The sequence below is a fragment of the Mercenaria mercenaria genome, chromosome 10 (genome assembly GCF_021730395.1).
Source record: "Mercenaria mercenaria strain notata chromosome 10, MADL_Memer_1, whole genome shotgun sequence".
NCBI lineage: Eukaryota > Metazoa > Mollusca > Bivalvia > Venerida > Veneridae > Mercenaria > Mercenaria mercenaria.
Window position 1 is genome coordinate 2,391,416 of NC_069370.1, and position 14,421 is coordinate 2,405,836.

General features: G+C 35.1%; 1 protein-coding gene across 29 annotated transcripts in view; it reads right to left on the reverse strand.

The window, feature by feature from the left end:
- The window catches only part of LOC123559909 (arf-GAP with GTPase, ANK repeat and PH domain-containing protein 1-like), a 74,644-nt gene that overhangs the window by 38,075 nt on the left and 22,148 nt on the right, over window positions 1-14,421 (reverse strand). For 11 of the 29 annotated variants that reach the window (XM_053552133.1, XM_053552134.1, XM_053552136.1 and 8 more), the window contains exons 6-9: window positions 8,902-9,036; window positions 6,363-6,562; window positions 5,623-5,739; window positions 4,584-4,673 (exon numbers count right to left, since the gene is read on the reverse strand). In XM_053552133.1, the coding sequence (XP_053408108.1) occupies window positions 4,584-4,673; window positions 5,623-5,739; window positions 6,363-6,562; window positions 8,902-9,036 (542 nt within the window). Of the gene's footprint in view, window positions 1-619; window positions 713-1,413; window positions 1,624-4,583; window positions 4,674-5,622; window positions 5,740-6,362; window positions 6,563-8,901; window positions 9,037-14,421 lie in introns of all 29 variants that reach the window. The other 18 variants (XM_053552125.1, XM_053552122.1, XM_053552127.1 and 15 more) reach the window with 4 other exon arrangements.

Below are 14,421 nucleotides of genomic sequence, written 5' to 3' on the forward strand. Positions count from 1 at the left end.
GGTCTGCACTGTTGGCTATTCAGTCAGTAAATTTTCAGTGAAAACCCCTTTGAGTAATAAGTGGTAGTGTCCAAATTGAAAGATGGACCAGTCCATTATAGAAATATAGCAGGGTAAGGATTAAAGCTTCAAAACAGCTAATCTATATGCAACTTAAAACTCTTACAGTTAATGTCTAAAATTTTAGCTCAAACATAACATAACTGGCTCAAAATGCCAAATTATCAAGATTCCAATATAAAGTTATCAAAGGTCAAGTTTTTTAGGGAAAATAAAACCAGCAGCAAGCATTAGTCTAAAGACATTATGAAGCATTTATGAAAGAAGCAGTATAGAAGCAATGTTTATGTGAGTAATTAAACTGCTCAACACTTTTTCTCTATCTCTGTTGCTAAGTAACAAAGACTCACTTCATCTCAGTTGCTTAGCGACCGGTGAGTCTACATAATAAATTAAGTTTTAACCAATTTGACATAGTACCAAAATGATACAAACTGGCTGTCATAAATAACCATGAAGATTTTCCTATGATTTGGAGAAAAAAACACATTCAAAATTGGTTACTTAGCAACAAGATGATATTTGCTTGTGTCACGTTCTACCTATCACACACACTTACACTTAAGAAAGAAGATTTTAAAAACTTTGAGTTTTTCCGACTTAGAACTGGGGTTGTCTGTGATTGTGTAAACTGCCGTATTGTTGTAGCGCCCTGTACAGATGTAAATCAACAAGAGCATGCAGTTGCTAGGATACAACAAAATACAGAACAGTCATGCTGCAACTGAAAAATGGCTTCTTACTGCCATTACAAAACATAGAAAAGCTGATATTCAAACACAATGAAATCATATTGAAAATAAATAATCAGCAATATAACCTATTCGCAAAGCAATAAATGTGTCAAGAGATCATACTTAATGTTTATATTTGAAAAACACATCTATTATGAAACAAAAGATGCAAAATAAATACGGAAGCAACAAACGTAAAAACAAGTCAGTCAAATGTGCAATAAGACAAGCGCAGAAGGCCTTCAATAGCTGTTTGTTTCTGGGTAACTTGTACAATGTGCATAATATCTGGCAGCTTATTTTATCATTTTTTGACATTTATTTCAAGCATTAAACAAAATTTGGTCCCTTTTAATTGATAATATGTCACAATATCATCCCATTTCCATGCTGTATAAACAGTTAGGAAGTTATGCGATCTAGCCATAATTTACAGTGCCTGTTCTCCAGAAATAAACAGCTATTTTTCTTGCCAAGTCTAAAAACACAACACAATGATGCCTCACGCCTAGAAATAACTACTATATTAGCTAGGGTGTAATGAAACTGAAGAAAAGTCCCTTAAGCGAAATTTCCCATAATCCCTACATCCCGTGTAATATATGTTAAGTCTGCACACCTGGGCTGTGTTGCCAATGTCCGATTCGTGTGTTATATCGCAAATGGCTTTGTATTCATGCGTGGTCTGTTGTAAAGCCTGACTTATCCAGAACTGCATGGGCGATTTTATCCGTGAAGTAACGGACTTGTAGATAAACTGTTTGCCGCATCGCTTCAGTTTAAGAAGTTTCTGTGTGGCTGGACTTTGCTTTTTCTCCGCTTGTTGCGGCTTTACAGAAATATTATTGCATTTTACATCTTAACTTTAAATTCTGTTAACTTGAAAAACTTCTAAAACGACTCATTTTTTTAAAAAAAACTTATCTTTTGAAAAACATACACAATAAGACTTTTAACAACTACAATTATCTATCTTGATATTTTAAAAGGTTTCAAATATATTTACTAGATTAATGCAAAGATGTTAGTCTTGAATATTATAAATCAAGGTGGTAGACCTGTAATGAATTTCCATGTGTTCATATTATCCATAGGCAATTCGGCATTCTCTGAACGTAGCTCAACGTGTGAATAACTTTCCATAAACAAAATGACAAATGACGAAATTGCATTCAGAAAAGATGAAATTTGCTGACTGCCATTACATGTTCACTACTTTAATATAATCTCAGTTATTTCTTTCACCACCTTATCCACAAACTATGCCATAATCCCTCGGTATACTTGACTATAAGAACTCTATAACCTTACTCTAACCCAAGAAACCCTCAATCCAACGGATAACCTATGACAATTATACAGTCCAGTGTCAAAGGTTATAATACAGAGTTTGAGAACCAGTCTAACAAGAGCTGTCACAGGAGACAGCGTGCTCAACTATTTAAAGGTTTGATAGCCAAAAAGGGCATATCTAAGGAAGCTAGAGCTATTACTGGAGTGATAAATGCCTCCATGTGGATGACGACATTGGATAACAGTTTCAGTTGAGTCAAATCTATTTAGTAATAACAAAAACAGAGTGAAAGTGTATCAAAACATTACCTTTGTATTATTCATGGAATATGCATCTGCAAGAGCAATGCACTTTATGTAAAGATGTGGGAGAGGATGTGAAACAACTATTACTTTTTGTCATGTGATGTCAGCGAAAATACATGACTACTACCTTAAGTAATAACAGACTGAAAGTACAACTTTTAACCAGAAATTCTAAGTATAATTTAGATACAAAGGAGGTGTATTTCATGCAATTCTCTTGCCAGAGTTATGGACCTTTATGTGGGTGATGATGTGGAGCATTATTTAAGTCTGAATCAAATCCATTTAGTAATAACAGAGATGTTGTGAAAATGCAGCAAAATTAACCTGAAATTCTAATTAAAAAGAGGCAAAATGCATTAAATATTGGTGCCAGAGTTATGGACTTTGTGTCATAATTATAATGTGAGTGATAATGTGGAACAAAATTTTAAGAGTGAATCAAATACATTCAGTAATAACTAGAGCTGCATTTGAGAAAAGCGCAAGTCTCCCAGAACTGCCTTATCATCTGAATAGTAGTATATGAGTTAACCATGCACCAAGACCTCAACTGCCTTATCAGACTTTCAGTGCTTTATCAAAAATAAGTTCCAAGGGCCGTAATTCCCAGGTGCCCGGGGACGATTTGGCTAGTTATCAAACTTGGCAGTCAAGGACTTAATAGCATTTTGTTAAGTTTGGTGAAGATCGGATGAGAAATGTTCGACTTGGGGTGCGGACAGGATTTGTGACAGACACACAGGCAGGAGAAAATCAATATGTCTCCCACACCACTGTGTGGTGGGAGACATCATAAGTGCGTCAAAACTTTAACTTGAAATACTATTTAACAAGGTGGCATAACTCATTAATATTGGTGCAGGAGTCATAGTAATTTTGTATCATGTTGGTGTTGATGAAGAATAGAATAACTTTTTTATGCTTGAAGCAAATCCATCAAGTGATAAAGTGAAAGCGCATAAGAACTTAAAGGTGCAGACACCTGGGGGAGCAGGACAGCTCTCTGTGTACTTTGTATATTCAAGCTAAAAACTAGCAAATGGTTGGTTGTATATAAACATCTTTACATCGACCAACGGCAGGACTGTATTCAAAGACATGTTTTTAAACTCTGTTTGTAATCTTATGGAAAATTTAATCATTCAAAAAGCTGCCATTCTATATCACCCAATACCTGAAGTTCTGTATATAAAAGTATACATTAATTTGGACCTCAACTTTTCTAAATCATTTAACATTTCCCTTCGATAGAAAACCCAGTTATATTCATTCTCTGATATTTGAATTTTGGACTATTTACTTGACCAATAAATATTTAGATTTGTTTACATACAGAAGTCTTGCTTTTCATACTGTTAGCGTGTATATATGTTATTTCTATATAAATACAAGGGATTAACAGATCTTTATACATAATTAGCAACTTTATATTTTAGTTAATTTCCGATACAAAAAGTAACTATATTGTGGACAAACAAGCATATCTTCCCCATGTTCACCATATTATTAAGCAGAATACAGGTGCCGTTTTTTTGCCACGTTCACTATAACAGGACAGATAAGGCAGGGTACATGTGTGTTATAGAGATGGGATAAAACAGATAGTAAGTTGGATAACTGAGCTATAAGCAGTTTATTACACCCTTTCTAATACAGTGTCAGAACATTGATGCAGGCACCGGAATACATGCATTTTACATTCATCAAGTCGCAAGATAATTAAGCATTGAAATAGCACTGTAGAACGATAAGCTCCATGTGACCACAACTGGTAGACAAATTATCGTTAAAACCTGGCAAAATGTCAAAATGTCTCTTAAAGGTCATACTGAATCAAATGTTTAGCAAATCTTTTTTTTAAATATTGCACCTACAAGCACCTAATTGACACATTTAATATCAAAGCAAAAGCAAAATTAAAATTCAAATATGGTCACAGCCAAATATATTTCACATTGCTTTCCTGTCAATTTGAATATTATTTTTAAATGCAAGAACGAATTTTTGAAACATTATGCAGAACTTAGAGAACTAACAATTGAAATGCGGAAAAGACACATTATGTATCGCAGCGGATATATATGCAATTGTTCTCTAAAACAAGCAATAAAAAGTAAACTTATGTGCAGTAAATCCACCTAACGATGGTGCATGAAACACACAGGAATCAACATATCTGACACTTACACTGAACGAGTTAGATTTCTGGACAGCTGTCGACTGTTTTTTACTTTTACGAGACGACAGCGGGGTAGAATGTGGATAATCAACCTCGTCCTAGAAATATATCAACATAACATGCCAACATGCAAACCAAAACAACAACAAAAATAAAATAACAAAGCTGCAAATAAAATTCTATTAAAAAACATAATGTAGTACATGGTATTCGTTTTAGTCCTTACTTGTTTTCTTTCGTTTTACATTACTGAGTCAGTTGCAGTGCTCATTTAACATATCGAGCATTCCTTGATTCCTTACCAATATCACCCAGTCTCCTCAAGCAACCAACAACTTCCAAACATGAAACAAGAGATGGAGGTAGATTGACCTCTGCCCTTGTATTCAATCAATTTTCATGAAAGCACATCTTCCCTTATTCGAACCTTCAACCTCCTGAATAAAATTTCTGGGCTCCACCTAACTTTGCCAAACACCATTTTTGTACTTTGAAAACATAAATGAATCAAAATAGCAACAAAAATCATTATTGATAATACTAATGAAACATGCAACGAAAATAAAAATAAACTTTAAAAGCCACTGATACTGAAAATGATTCTATTTAAGCAATATAAGATTTGTCACAGTGTTCAAAAGTTGTGTGAATCATATTGCAAGGTTACTGGTGTGACATGGCCTAATATCTTCTATCTAGACCCAACCTTTTACCGCTTCAAAACTATTTTACAACTTGTGTGAAATGAACACCTTAGGAAAAGTTTTCTAACAAGAATTTATCTAAAATATTGAAAGAGCGAATGTGGGAATTTGTTGTTGTTGCTGAGACCTGTCCATAGCAGTTTACTATTTAACTAAATGTCCTTTTTAGGCCAACATAGAATCAGCGGATCTGTGTAAGATTGTTCACACTGACAGAATATTCAAAACTATTGTGCACTTGTGATTCACATAACTCATGACGCTGGTCTTACGAATACACACAACAGGTCACATGACCCACAAATATGGTCACATGATACACACAACAGGTCACATGACCAACCTCTTCCTCCTGTGGTTGTTCTTTATCTTTATGTTTGTGTTTATCTTTCTTCTTCTCGGACTTGTCTTTCTCTCGAGATTTCTCCTCCTTTCCCATATCTTTTGGGGTTGGTGGTACCTTGAAAAATATTACATTTCATGAACTGTATACAGGCTAAAGAACAAAATACATATATGGTAAGTTTGAGGCACAAAGAAAATTAAAGAATGAACATGATCTTCTTCGACTGTATCCACATGTTTTTTCCATGATAAAATAGGTTCTGAGGTAATCAAACTAGAGTTTGTAGACCAGTCTAAGACTGCTGCCCAGCCTATACATATTGCTGTGCCCTTATTCAGTAAAGCAGACTAACTATAAACAAACAGAATAGATGGTACAATTGACAAGTCTGGTCTCTTTTATCAATACAGACTTGAAGATTTTAATCAAATAAAATCTGGAAAGTAGATCTCTCGGAAGCACCGAAAACAAGGGAAACAGTGAAAATTGCAGACTCGGTTTAGTCAAATACAGTAACTGTGAAATCATTTAATTTCGTGGGCATGAAATTTCGTGGTTTTGGTCAAAATGGCAATTTTGTGGGGATATGAATTCGTGGATTTCAACTTTTGAACATAAAATGAATGGTAATTTTACTCGTTCGTTGAGATTAAATTTCGTGGATTGACTCAACCATGAAATCCACGAAAATCAGTCCCCCACAAATATTAATGATTTCACAGTAACGGAAAAAATACCTGTGCTATGACATTTGGATCGTTCCTCGTGACGAGGGTGCCGCTACTGGACGTTGACTGGCTGCTTGTACTGTGGGTATCATAGGGTTTCGAGGTCTGGGTCATATAATAAGGGCGTTGTGAGTGATTGGGGGTACTTGGCACATTTGGTAGAGCTGAAGGCATACTGGGGTAGCGAAACTGAACTATTCTAGAACAAGCTGGAAAAGAAAATACATTACTTTTACATATTAAATGTCAGGATTTCAATAATTAGCACTTGTTATATATTTCTTAAGATCATTGGTGTGTGCAACTTAAGACAGAACTCTTTTCCAAATTGAACTAGAACTGTTTGCCTTTCTGCAGACCAAATAATACCAGTTTTACAGCTGTAAATACTTAAAGAACAGATTTTTCTGGAACTAGAAGATGCTTTTGTAGAAAAGCGCATTTCTCCCCCAATGCATAGTCGTAATAGGCAAGAAGTCAATAGGGGACAGGAGTGAAAGTCAAAGAGACACTGATGCAATTAAGCTTAGCTGCAGTAGGGATCATCTTCTTGGCATGTCAAAATCATCCCACTAAGTTTCAACATTCTGGGCCTAGTGGTTCTCAAGCTGCGAATTGGAAACAACTTTCCATGTTCTGGCAGCTGTGATCTTGACCTTAAACAGAGTTACCCCAAAATCAATAGGGGTCATCTACTCTGCATGTCCAATCATCCTATGAAGATTCAACATTCTGGGTCAAGTGGTTCTCAAGTTATTGATTGGAAATGGTTTTCCATGTTCTGGCCGCTGTGACCTTGACCTTTGATCAAGTGGCCCAAAATTCAATAGGGGGTCATCTACTATGCATGTCCAATCATCCTATGAAGTTTCAACATTCTGGGTTAAGTGGTTCTCAAGTTATTGATCAGAAACGATTTTCCATGTTCAGGCCCCTGTGATCTTGACCTTTGATGGAGTGCCCCAAAAACATAAGGGGTCGTCTACTCCATAAGCCCTGCCACCCTATGAAGTTTGAAGGTTCTAGGTCAGTTACTGATCGGAAATGAAGTGTGACGGAAGGATAGGGCAAAAACAATATGTCTACATAATTACTGAAATAATCTGTCATTAGTTGTAAATGCAGATGGGAATATCTGATTCAATAGAAGAAATTCCCCCTGTGAAAAAATCAGGAACAGTTCTTGAACAGTTCCAGAACGAGTTCTTGAACTGTTCTAGAACCAGTTCAAGAACTGTTCATGAACGTGAAATGGCCGGTTCTAGAACTGGCAGTTTTAGTCTCAGTCACTGTGACAATGACATTTTACACCCTCAACAAACGACATGAGTAAAACAGTAAACTAGAGTGGGATTGGGAGCATAATAAAAAGTAAACAATTGCTGCATAAAATACAAAACATTAAGTTAAACAATGTATAATTTACTTTAATCTCAAGATTGAAATTCAGATTAGATACTAGCTTTGCTTCAGGGTCGTGAAAACCTGTGACATTTTAAAAGGATTTTATATTTTTTAAAATGAACAATTAATGACAACACCATAATTACTTATTTGATATTCAGTATACTCATGTTCCTTTCAAACCATTCCTAACTTTAGTATGATAAATATTTCCTTCTCATTTGCTGCACAAACTTCTCAAAAATTGCAGAATCACATGTGCAAAAAATTTCCCAGCATGCAACAAAATAATGGAATCTGGTCATGTGACATTATGAATTTAAATTTTCATGAATGTTCATGAACAGTTCTGGAACTTATTTATCATTGTAAAAGGTAATAAACCTAAGTTTCATGTATAATGAATGAACAGTTCAGAAACTCACAATTGGGTTCAAGAACTGGTACTGAACTAGAAAAAGGTTTTGAATTTTAGTACTTTTAATGAACCTGTGTTCATGAACAATTTTGGTTCTAGACCAACAGTAACTGTTCAGGAACTGGTAAAGTTCTAGAATTAAAGTTCTTGAACTTTTGCAGTTTTTGAACCAATGTTCAAGAACCATCATTATTCTAGAACCACAGTCTAAGAACTGTTTGGCTGGTTCAAGAACAGTTCTATAAAATCTTCAGAAGTTCTTGAATGTTCAAGAACTTAATACTAGTTTTAGAACATTTTTTACAGGGGTCATCCTCCGAGGTGTTATTGAACAGACCTCAAAACTTTATGAATTTTTAAGTCGTAAACTGGCCATAACTCTGGCAAACATTTGTAGATTGTAACCAATATCATCCAGAAACTACTTATGCTCATAATCCCTGTTTACCAAAAATAAACTCAACCCACGCTTCACCTGAAGAAGTTATCACACACGCACGGACAGACAGACATTGTGACTCCAGTATACCACGCCTTATAGAAAAGATCATAATGGGCACTAAATCAACAACAACAGACATCTTGGTAGAACCACTAGCTCTCTGTAAACCTGCTGAAAGGTTTCCGTACATGAAAGAATTCTACACTCCTTGCAAGTTTGAACCCAAAACCGTAAGAGAAAAGGGATTCAAAGCAAAAAGTTTTAAGTAGTAAAATAATACATACCATCTTGAAAGACTCTTTCTACATTGAGACCATAGGTAGCACACGTTTCATAATAGGAACATCGCTTCAGATCATTAGCTAATTTACGAGCACGTGTATCGTCTATAACTCGTGGATTACTCTCACTTATGGCATCTGCAATGTAAAATTATTGTGTGAATCGACTGGCATAAACGTATCATAATTATAATAACAGAGATTTAATAATACATACATATTACTTATCATTCATTTATACACTATACAGACTAATGCAGATCAACAAACAAATACTTACTTAATCTAACAGAGATAAATATGAGTAAAAAAATTTAACGTTCTTTACCTCATAGGGCTTCCAGAAATTATAAATAATATCACATATTGTTACATTTTTATACTATCTAGGTCTATACATAAATTTCCCTTGCAATTCTCCTTTTTTTCCAGAATTCTGCTATACCAGCATGAATATTACCATCCAATAGCTGTATTATATGGGCGATTGTCTCCGCTGAGATATGATAGACACGAGTGTGTCGTATATAGATTTCTGTAACAATATTGTAATTGACTCTAGATCATCTCATTTATTACTCTATGGCTATAACTTGACCGTCATTATGAAACGTATTGATTAACTGACAACTGTATCACTCCTCTATATGGAGCCAGGCTTTATACAAATAATCCTTATCACAATCGTAACTACGGAACTAGGTTTATACCAGTATCTACTGAAGCTCCCAACCTCAATAAATCCCACCCATCCCCAACCCCACACCCCAGTTAGCTCAAGAGCATGCAAATACTGATCTATAGGGTCACAAGTTCAATCCCAACGTGAATGTCCTTCGAGGCAAATAGTTTTATGTAAAGTCATTTATGCTTCACCTCTGATTTATGCTAGCCAAATACCAAAATGACCTTACTTTAACTGTGTGAAACAAATGAAGAAAAACTATTTTATGAGGAAAAACATTTTTACTCATGCCTATATTTACAGAAGAATAATTATACCATGCCCCCCCACCCCCCTTTCCCTCGGCAACCCGAATGAACAGCAACACTTATTAATGGTGATATATCTGCTGCCAACTGTGACAATAAGACAATTAAGTCCTGTCATAATCAGCAGCCATTGGGAGTACATTATTATATCCCTGAACAAAGTGTCATAACGATGTCCTGGCACAGTAATTGGTTCACATCATATATCCCCTATAACATTTAATACAATTATGTGTGGGATATTGTTCCGAGAGTAATCAATATCTATCAGACAGTATAACCCAATCATCATCTTGTAATTCTTTCATCTACATTGCTAAATTAGGCTGCTCAACTAAGATGTTTAAACTATGTCTATCTTCAAAGTTGTTTTTCCCAAAATGCTCTACAGTACGCTAGAAACAAAATCAACATTCCGAATTTTTATTTTATAGGTTTCACGCAACTTTGGGGTCTAATATAAACACTGACAGCCAATCATATAAGTTAACGTAATTACACCAGAAAAGATCCTCGAATTATAACTTAATTTAGTACTTATTAAAAAGGATAACGGCTGAAATAATTTCTAGTTAAACATACATTATTGTTTAAAACAAATTTACCAAAATGTTTTTATAATCCTGACAGAAATGCCTTAAAAATATTTAAATCTCAAAATGAATTACTCCCCACATCATACTCCGCATAAAAACTGTTTTTAAACACAAAGAACCTGGAATCCCTCCACATAAAGAGTCAGTTCTACTGATTCATAACTGTTTTTATCATTTGGGGATATCTCTCTATCCTCCATATATCTGCAAGGGACCTAGTTCCTACAACATATTAACTAAAGTAGCTCTATAGACTTTCATCTTGATCTCCACTGGAGACAAAATAATAACATAACACATGAAATATATTCATCTTTTAAGCCATCTTACATACTGGGAGAGTTGGAAATGTCATAAAAAAGTTCTATATCTTTAAAGGACTCCTTCCTTCAGAAAGGTTTTCTTTGATAATAATAAAGCTGCATCTCAGTGATTAATTAAATATGCAGGTTACTGCAGCATCAAATGATTCACATCACAAACAGAAATTTTATGGTAAAGTGGTGTTCTCTCCTAAATATTATGATCACAAAATATTAACTACATCCATATTAAAGGGTCAAAATGACTTGATATATAATAGGGCTCAACCACATTTTGAGCTATGAACATAAAATATATTTATTTCCTGTTAAATCTAATTTTTCATAATTGTTTCCCAATATATGTCAAAGGTTTGAATATTATGATCCACACAGAAGGAAGTACTGCTGAATTCATTCAATTTCATTACCTCCCTTTATGACTCGACCATATATACATTCATCTTAAATATCGAAAAGGTAATTATGCTTACTCTCTGTTTGGATAGCTGCATTATCTATTTTTAACATAAAATTAAGAACGATATTGGTCTTTAACAGTCATATATGTTTACTTGAACTTCGTTTTTTATTCCTGGTCACTGAAAATTCAAAAACCGCCATGAGGTACCTGGCTCGTCTGATTGTAGCTTATTCACTTGATGCTTTTGTGTTATTTCTGAGATATCCTTTCTGTTTATGATTGAAAATATTCAAGCGAAACTGTTATCTTTATTTCAACATCGTTCCAGGGCCTTCCCACATACTGACTATAATATTTACAATACTTTTATAGGACAGCATTTCCAAAGAACCTAAAAAAGATTACAGTCCTTTCATTAAAAATTTTGCCGGGTTTAACATCACACTGACACACAATTATAGGTTATGTAACTACTTTCCAACATTGATGGCGGAAGAACGGAGGAAGATCCCATCTGCCCCTATGTGCATAATAGCATTACTTTATCAAAGGCAGGCATCTGGGTAGAACCAATGCCTTTCCGTAAGACAGCTGGATGGCGTCCTCGCATAGGAATTCAAGTCAGGAACCTTGACCACTTGGCCACAGAGGTTCCATATTTTACAGTGTGGTCTATTTTACATGTGACTATTGTCATGCAGTTAGAAATGAACAAGAATCTATAATCGGTCTTCTAACAACTTTGATAACACTAGGGTCCTAGATTGGAGGCCGGTTTCAAAACTCCAGTATCTGACTGGTTCACACTGAAACTGACCAGTGACAATGCATTTTTTTTTGTTGGGTTTAATCACACTGACACAATTATAGGCCATATGGCGACTTTCCAGCCTTGATAGTGGAAGACTCCAAGAGCCCCTCTGTGCATTATTTCGTCACAGGTAGGCACCTGGGTAGAACCACTGACCTTCCGTAAGCCAGCTGGATAGCTTCCTCACATGAAATATTCAAAGCCTCAAGCAAGGCTCAAACCCACATCAGTGAGGGGCAAGTGATTCCAAGTCAGCGACCTTAACCACTCAGCCATTGAGGCCCCCTTTGTACCTTTACACCTAGAGTGCTTCCCCTACATATAATATCTTTCCATGCATTCAGTGAAACAAAACAAAAACATCTACACAGTTGTGAGTCAACAATAAAAAGCATCATTATCTTTGAAAGTAATTCCATCTTCCGTTTCAGCAAGAAGGGTGGTGATATGCTACAATGCACCTGCATACAGTGAAAAACCTTCTGTTTCTGTTTATGCTAGCTTTTCTTCTTGTCAAAAGTGCAGGGAAAGTAATAGCTTTAATGACATTAAAAATTAATATACTTTTAAAAACTTCAGAATTCCCGAAATTGGACCTGACTTACTTTTAAAAATCTTAAGGAGTTCTGATTAACATACTTTTAAAAACCTCAAAATTCCTATAACTGGGTATTTAATATTAAATTACTCTTAAAAACCTTGGAAATTCCTTTCACAAGAATAGTTCTTTACTTACATTTAAAAATGTTTTCTAACACAGAGCACACACTTGCTTAACACATACTCTAAACCACAGACATCCTTTATTTTTTTAAGAAAATTGTAGTTGAAGACAATTATTTATGAACTTTTCATACTCAAGCCTTTTTTCAATACCGAAACTATTAATTTCCTGTTGGAATCTAATAACCTGATAAACACCTGACATAGCAAACAAAGTTTTCCCTGTGATAAAACAGTACTATCATGGTACTTGACCAGCCCCTACACTTCACTTGCCTCAAATATACGAATTTCTCTATAGTCTGTATTGCATATCCAAAGCATTTGATCAAAGTATAATAACTACTGTTGTTATCTATTATCATTAATGACGAAAAGATATTACATGTACATGTTTTATCAACAGAATGTGCATATTATTACTATGAGTAATAATAAACTTTGATAATGTGGCAGTTGAGTCCAATCAGTCCAGAGGTGTTCAAAGATAATCCGTCATAGATCTATTGCAAAGCAATTATTGGCTTTACCTGTATTGGACAATAAACAGTGTCGATTGTACTCAGGTCAACTGCCACATTATCAAAGTTTATTAGTAACTTTGTCACAATTATCACTACAGATAATAAGTTTGTTTATATTAATTTAATTCAACTTGATTGTAATAACAACTAGAGGAGGGATCACTTTTTTCACTGTTAAGTAACACTTAGATTTGAACACTGACTTTAACAAATGTGAGAAACGATTTTGACAGACATAAGAAATAATTCTAGCATACTGATTCTAACGGACATGAGGAATTATTCTAACACACTGATTCTAACAGACATGGGAAATGATTCTACCATACCAATTTAAACAGCTATTAAAACTCAGTCTGATTCTAGCAGCAATAAACTATCTAAGCACTTCAATCAAAATGTTTACAAAACATGAAATCTGATATAAATTAAATAGCACAGCTTCCATTTATACAATCCTTGTGAACTACACCTGTCACCTATGATGCTGTGAATTGTCCCTGGCCACTTACAGGTCTATTCAATGTGAAGTAGGGTCATAACAACACAATATCAACATGTTTTACAATTTCCTATCTCTCTTCACATGTCAAGGACCACTTGAACCAAACTCCACAAAACTTACTACTGAATTGTACATCAATTAAGAGGTAACCACTATTCTCTACCTTACCCAAAAATGTTTTGAAAACTAACAATTTGGAAGCTCCAACAACCTTTTGATTGGCTATACAGTGTTTTGCTGATCTAATATGGGACACAGTATGGTTCTTGGTACCAGTACTAAGTTATTCTCAGCTAAGTGACAGCTCACCAAGGTGTATAAAGATAAAGAGATGGGGAACTTGCTAATTATTATTGTCATGTTGGGCATTTGCTTTGCCCGGGTATCAAACTCTCCACAGCTATACCTTTTTCTTGTTAAGTTTAAAATCACACTGATGCAATTATAGGTCTTATGGCGACTTTCCAGCTTTTGATGGTGCAGGAAGACCCCAGGTGCCCCTCCAGGGATTATTTCATCACGGGCAGGAACCTGGGTAGAGCCACTGACATTCCGTAAGCCTGCTGAATGACATCCTCACATGAAGAATTCAACGGCCTAAGCCAGACTCAAACTCACATCAGAGAGGGCAAGTGATTTGAAGTT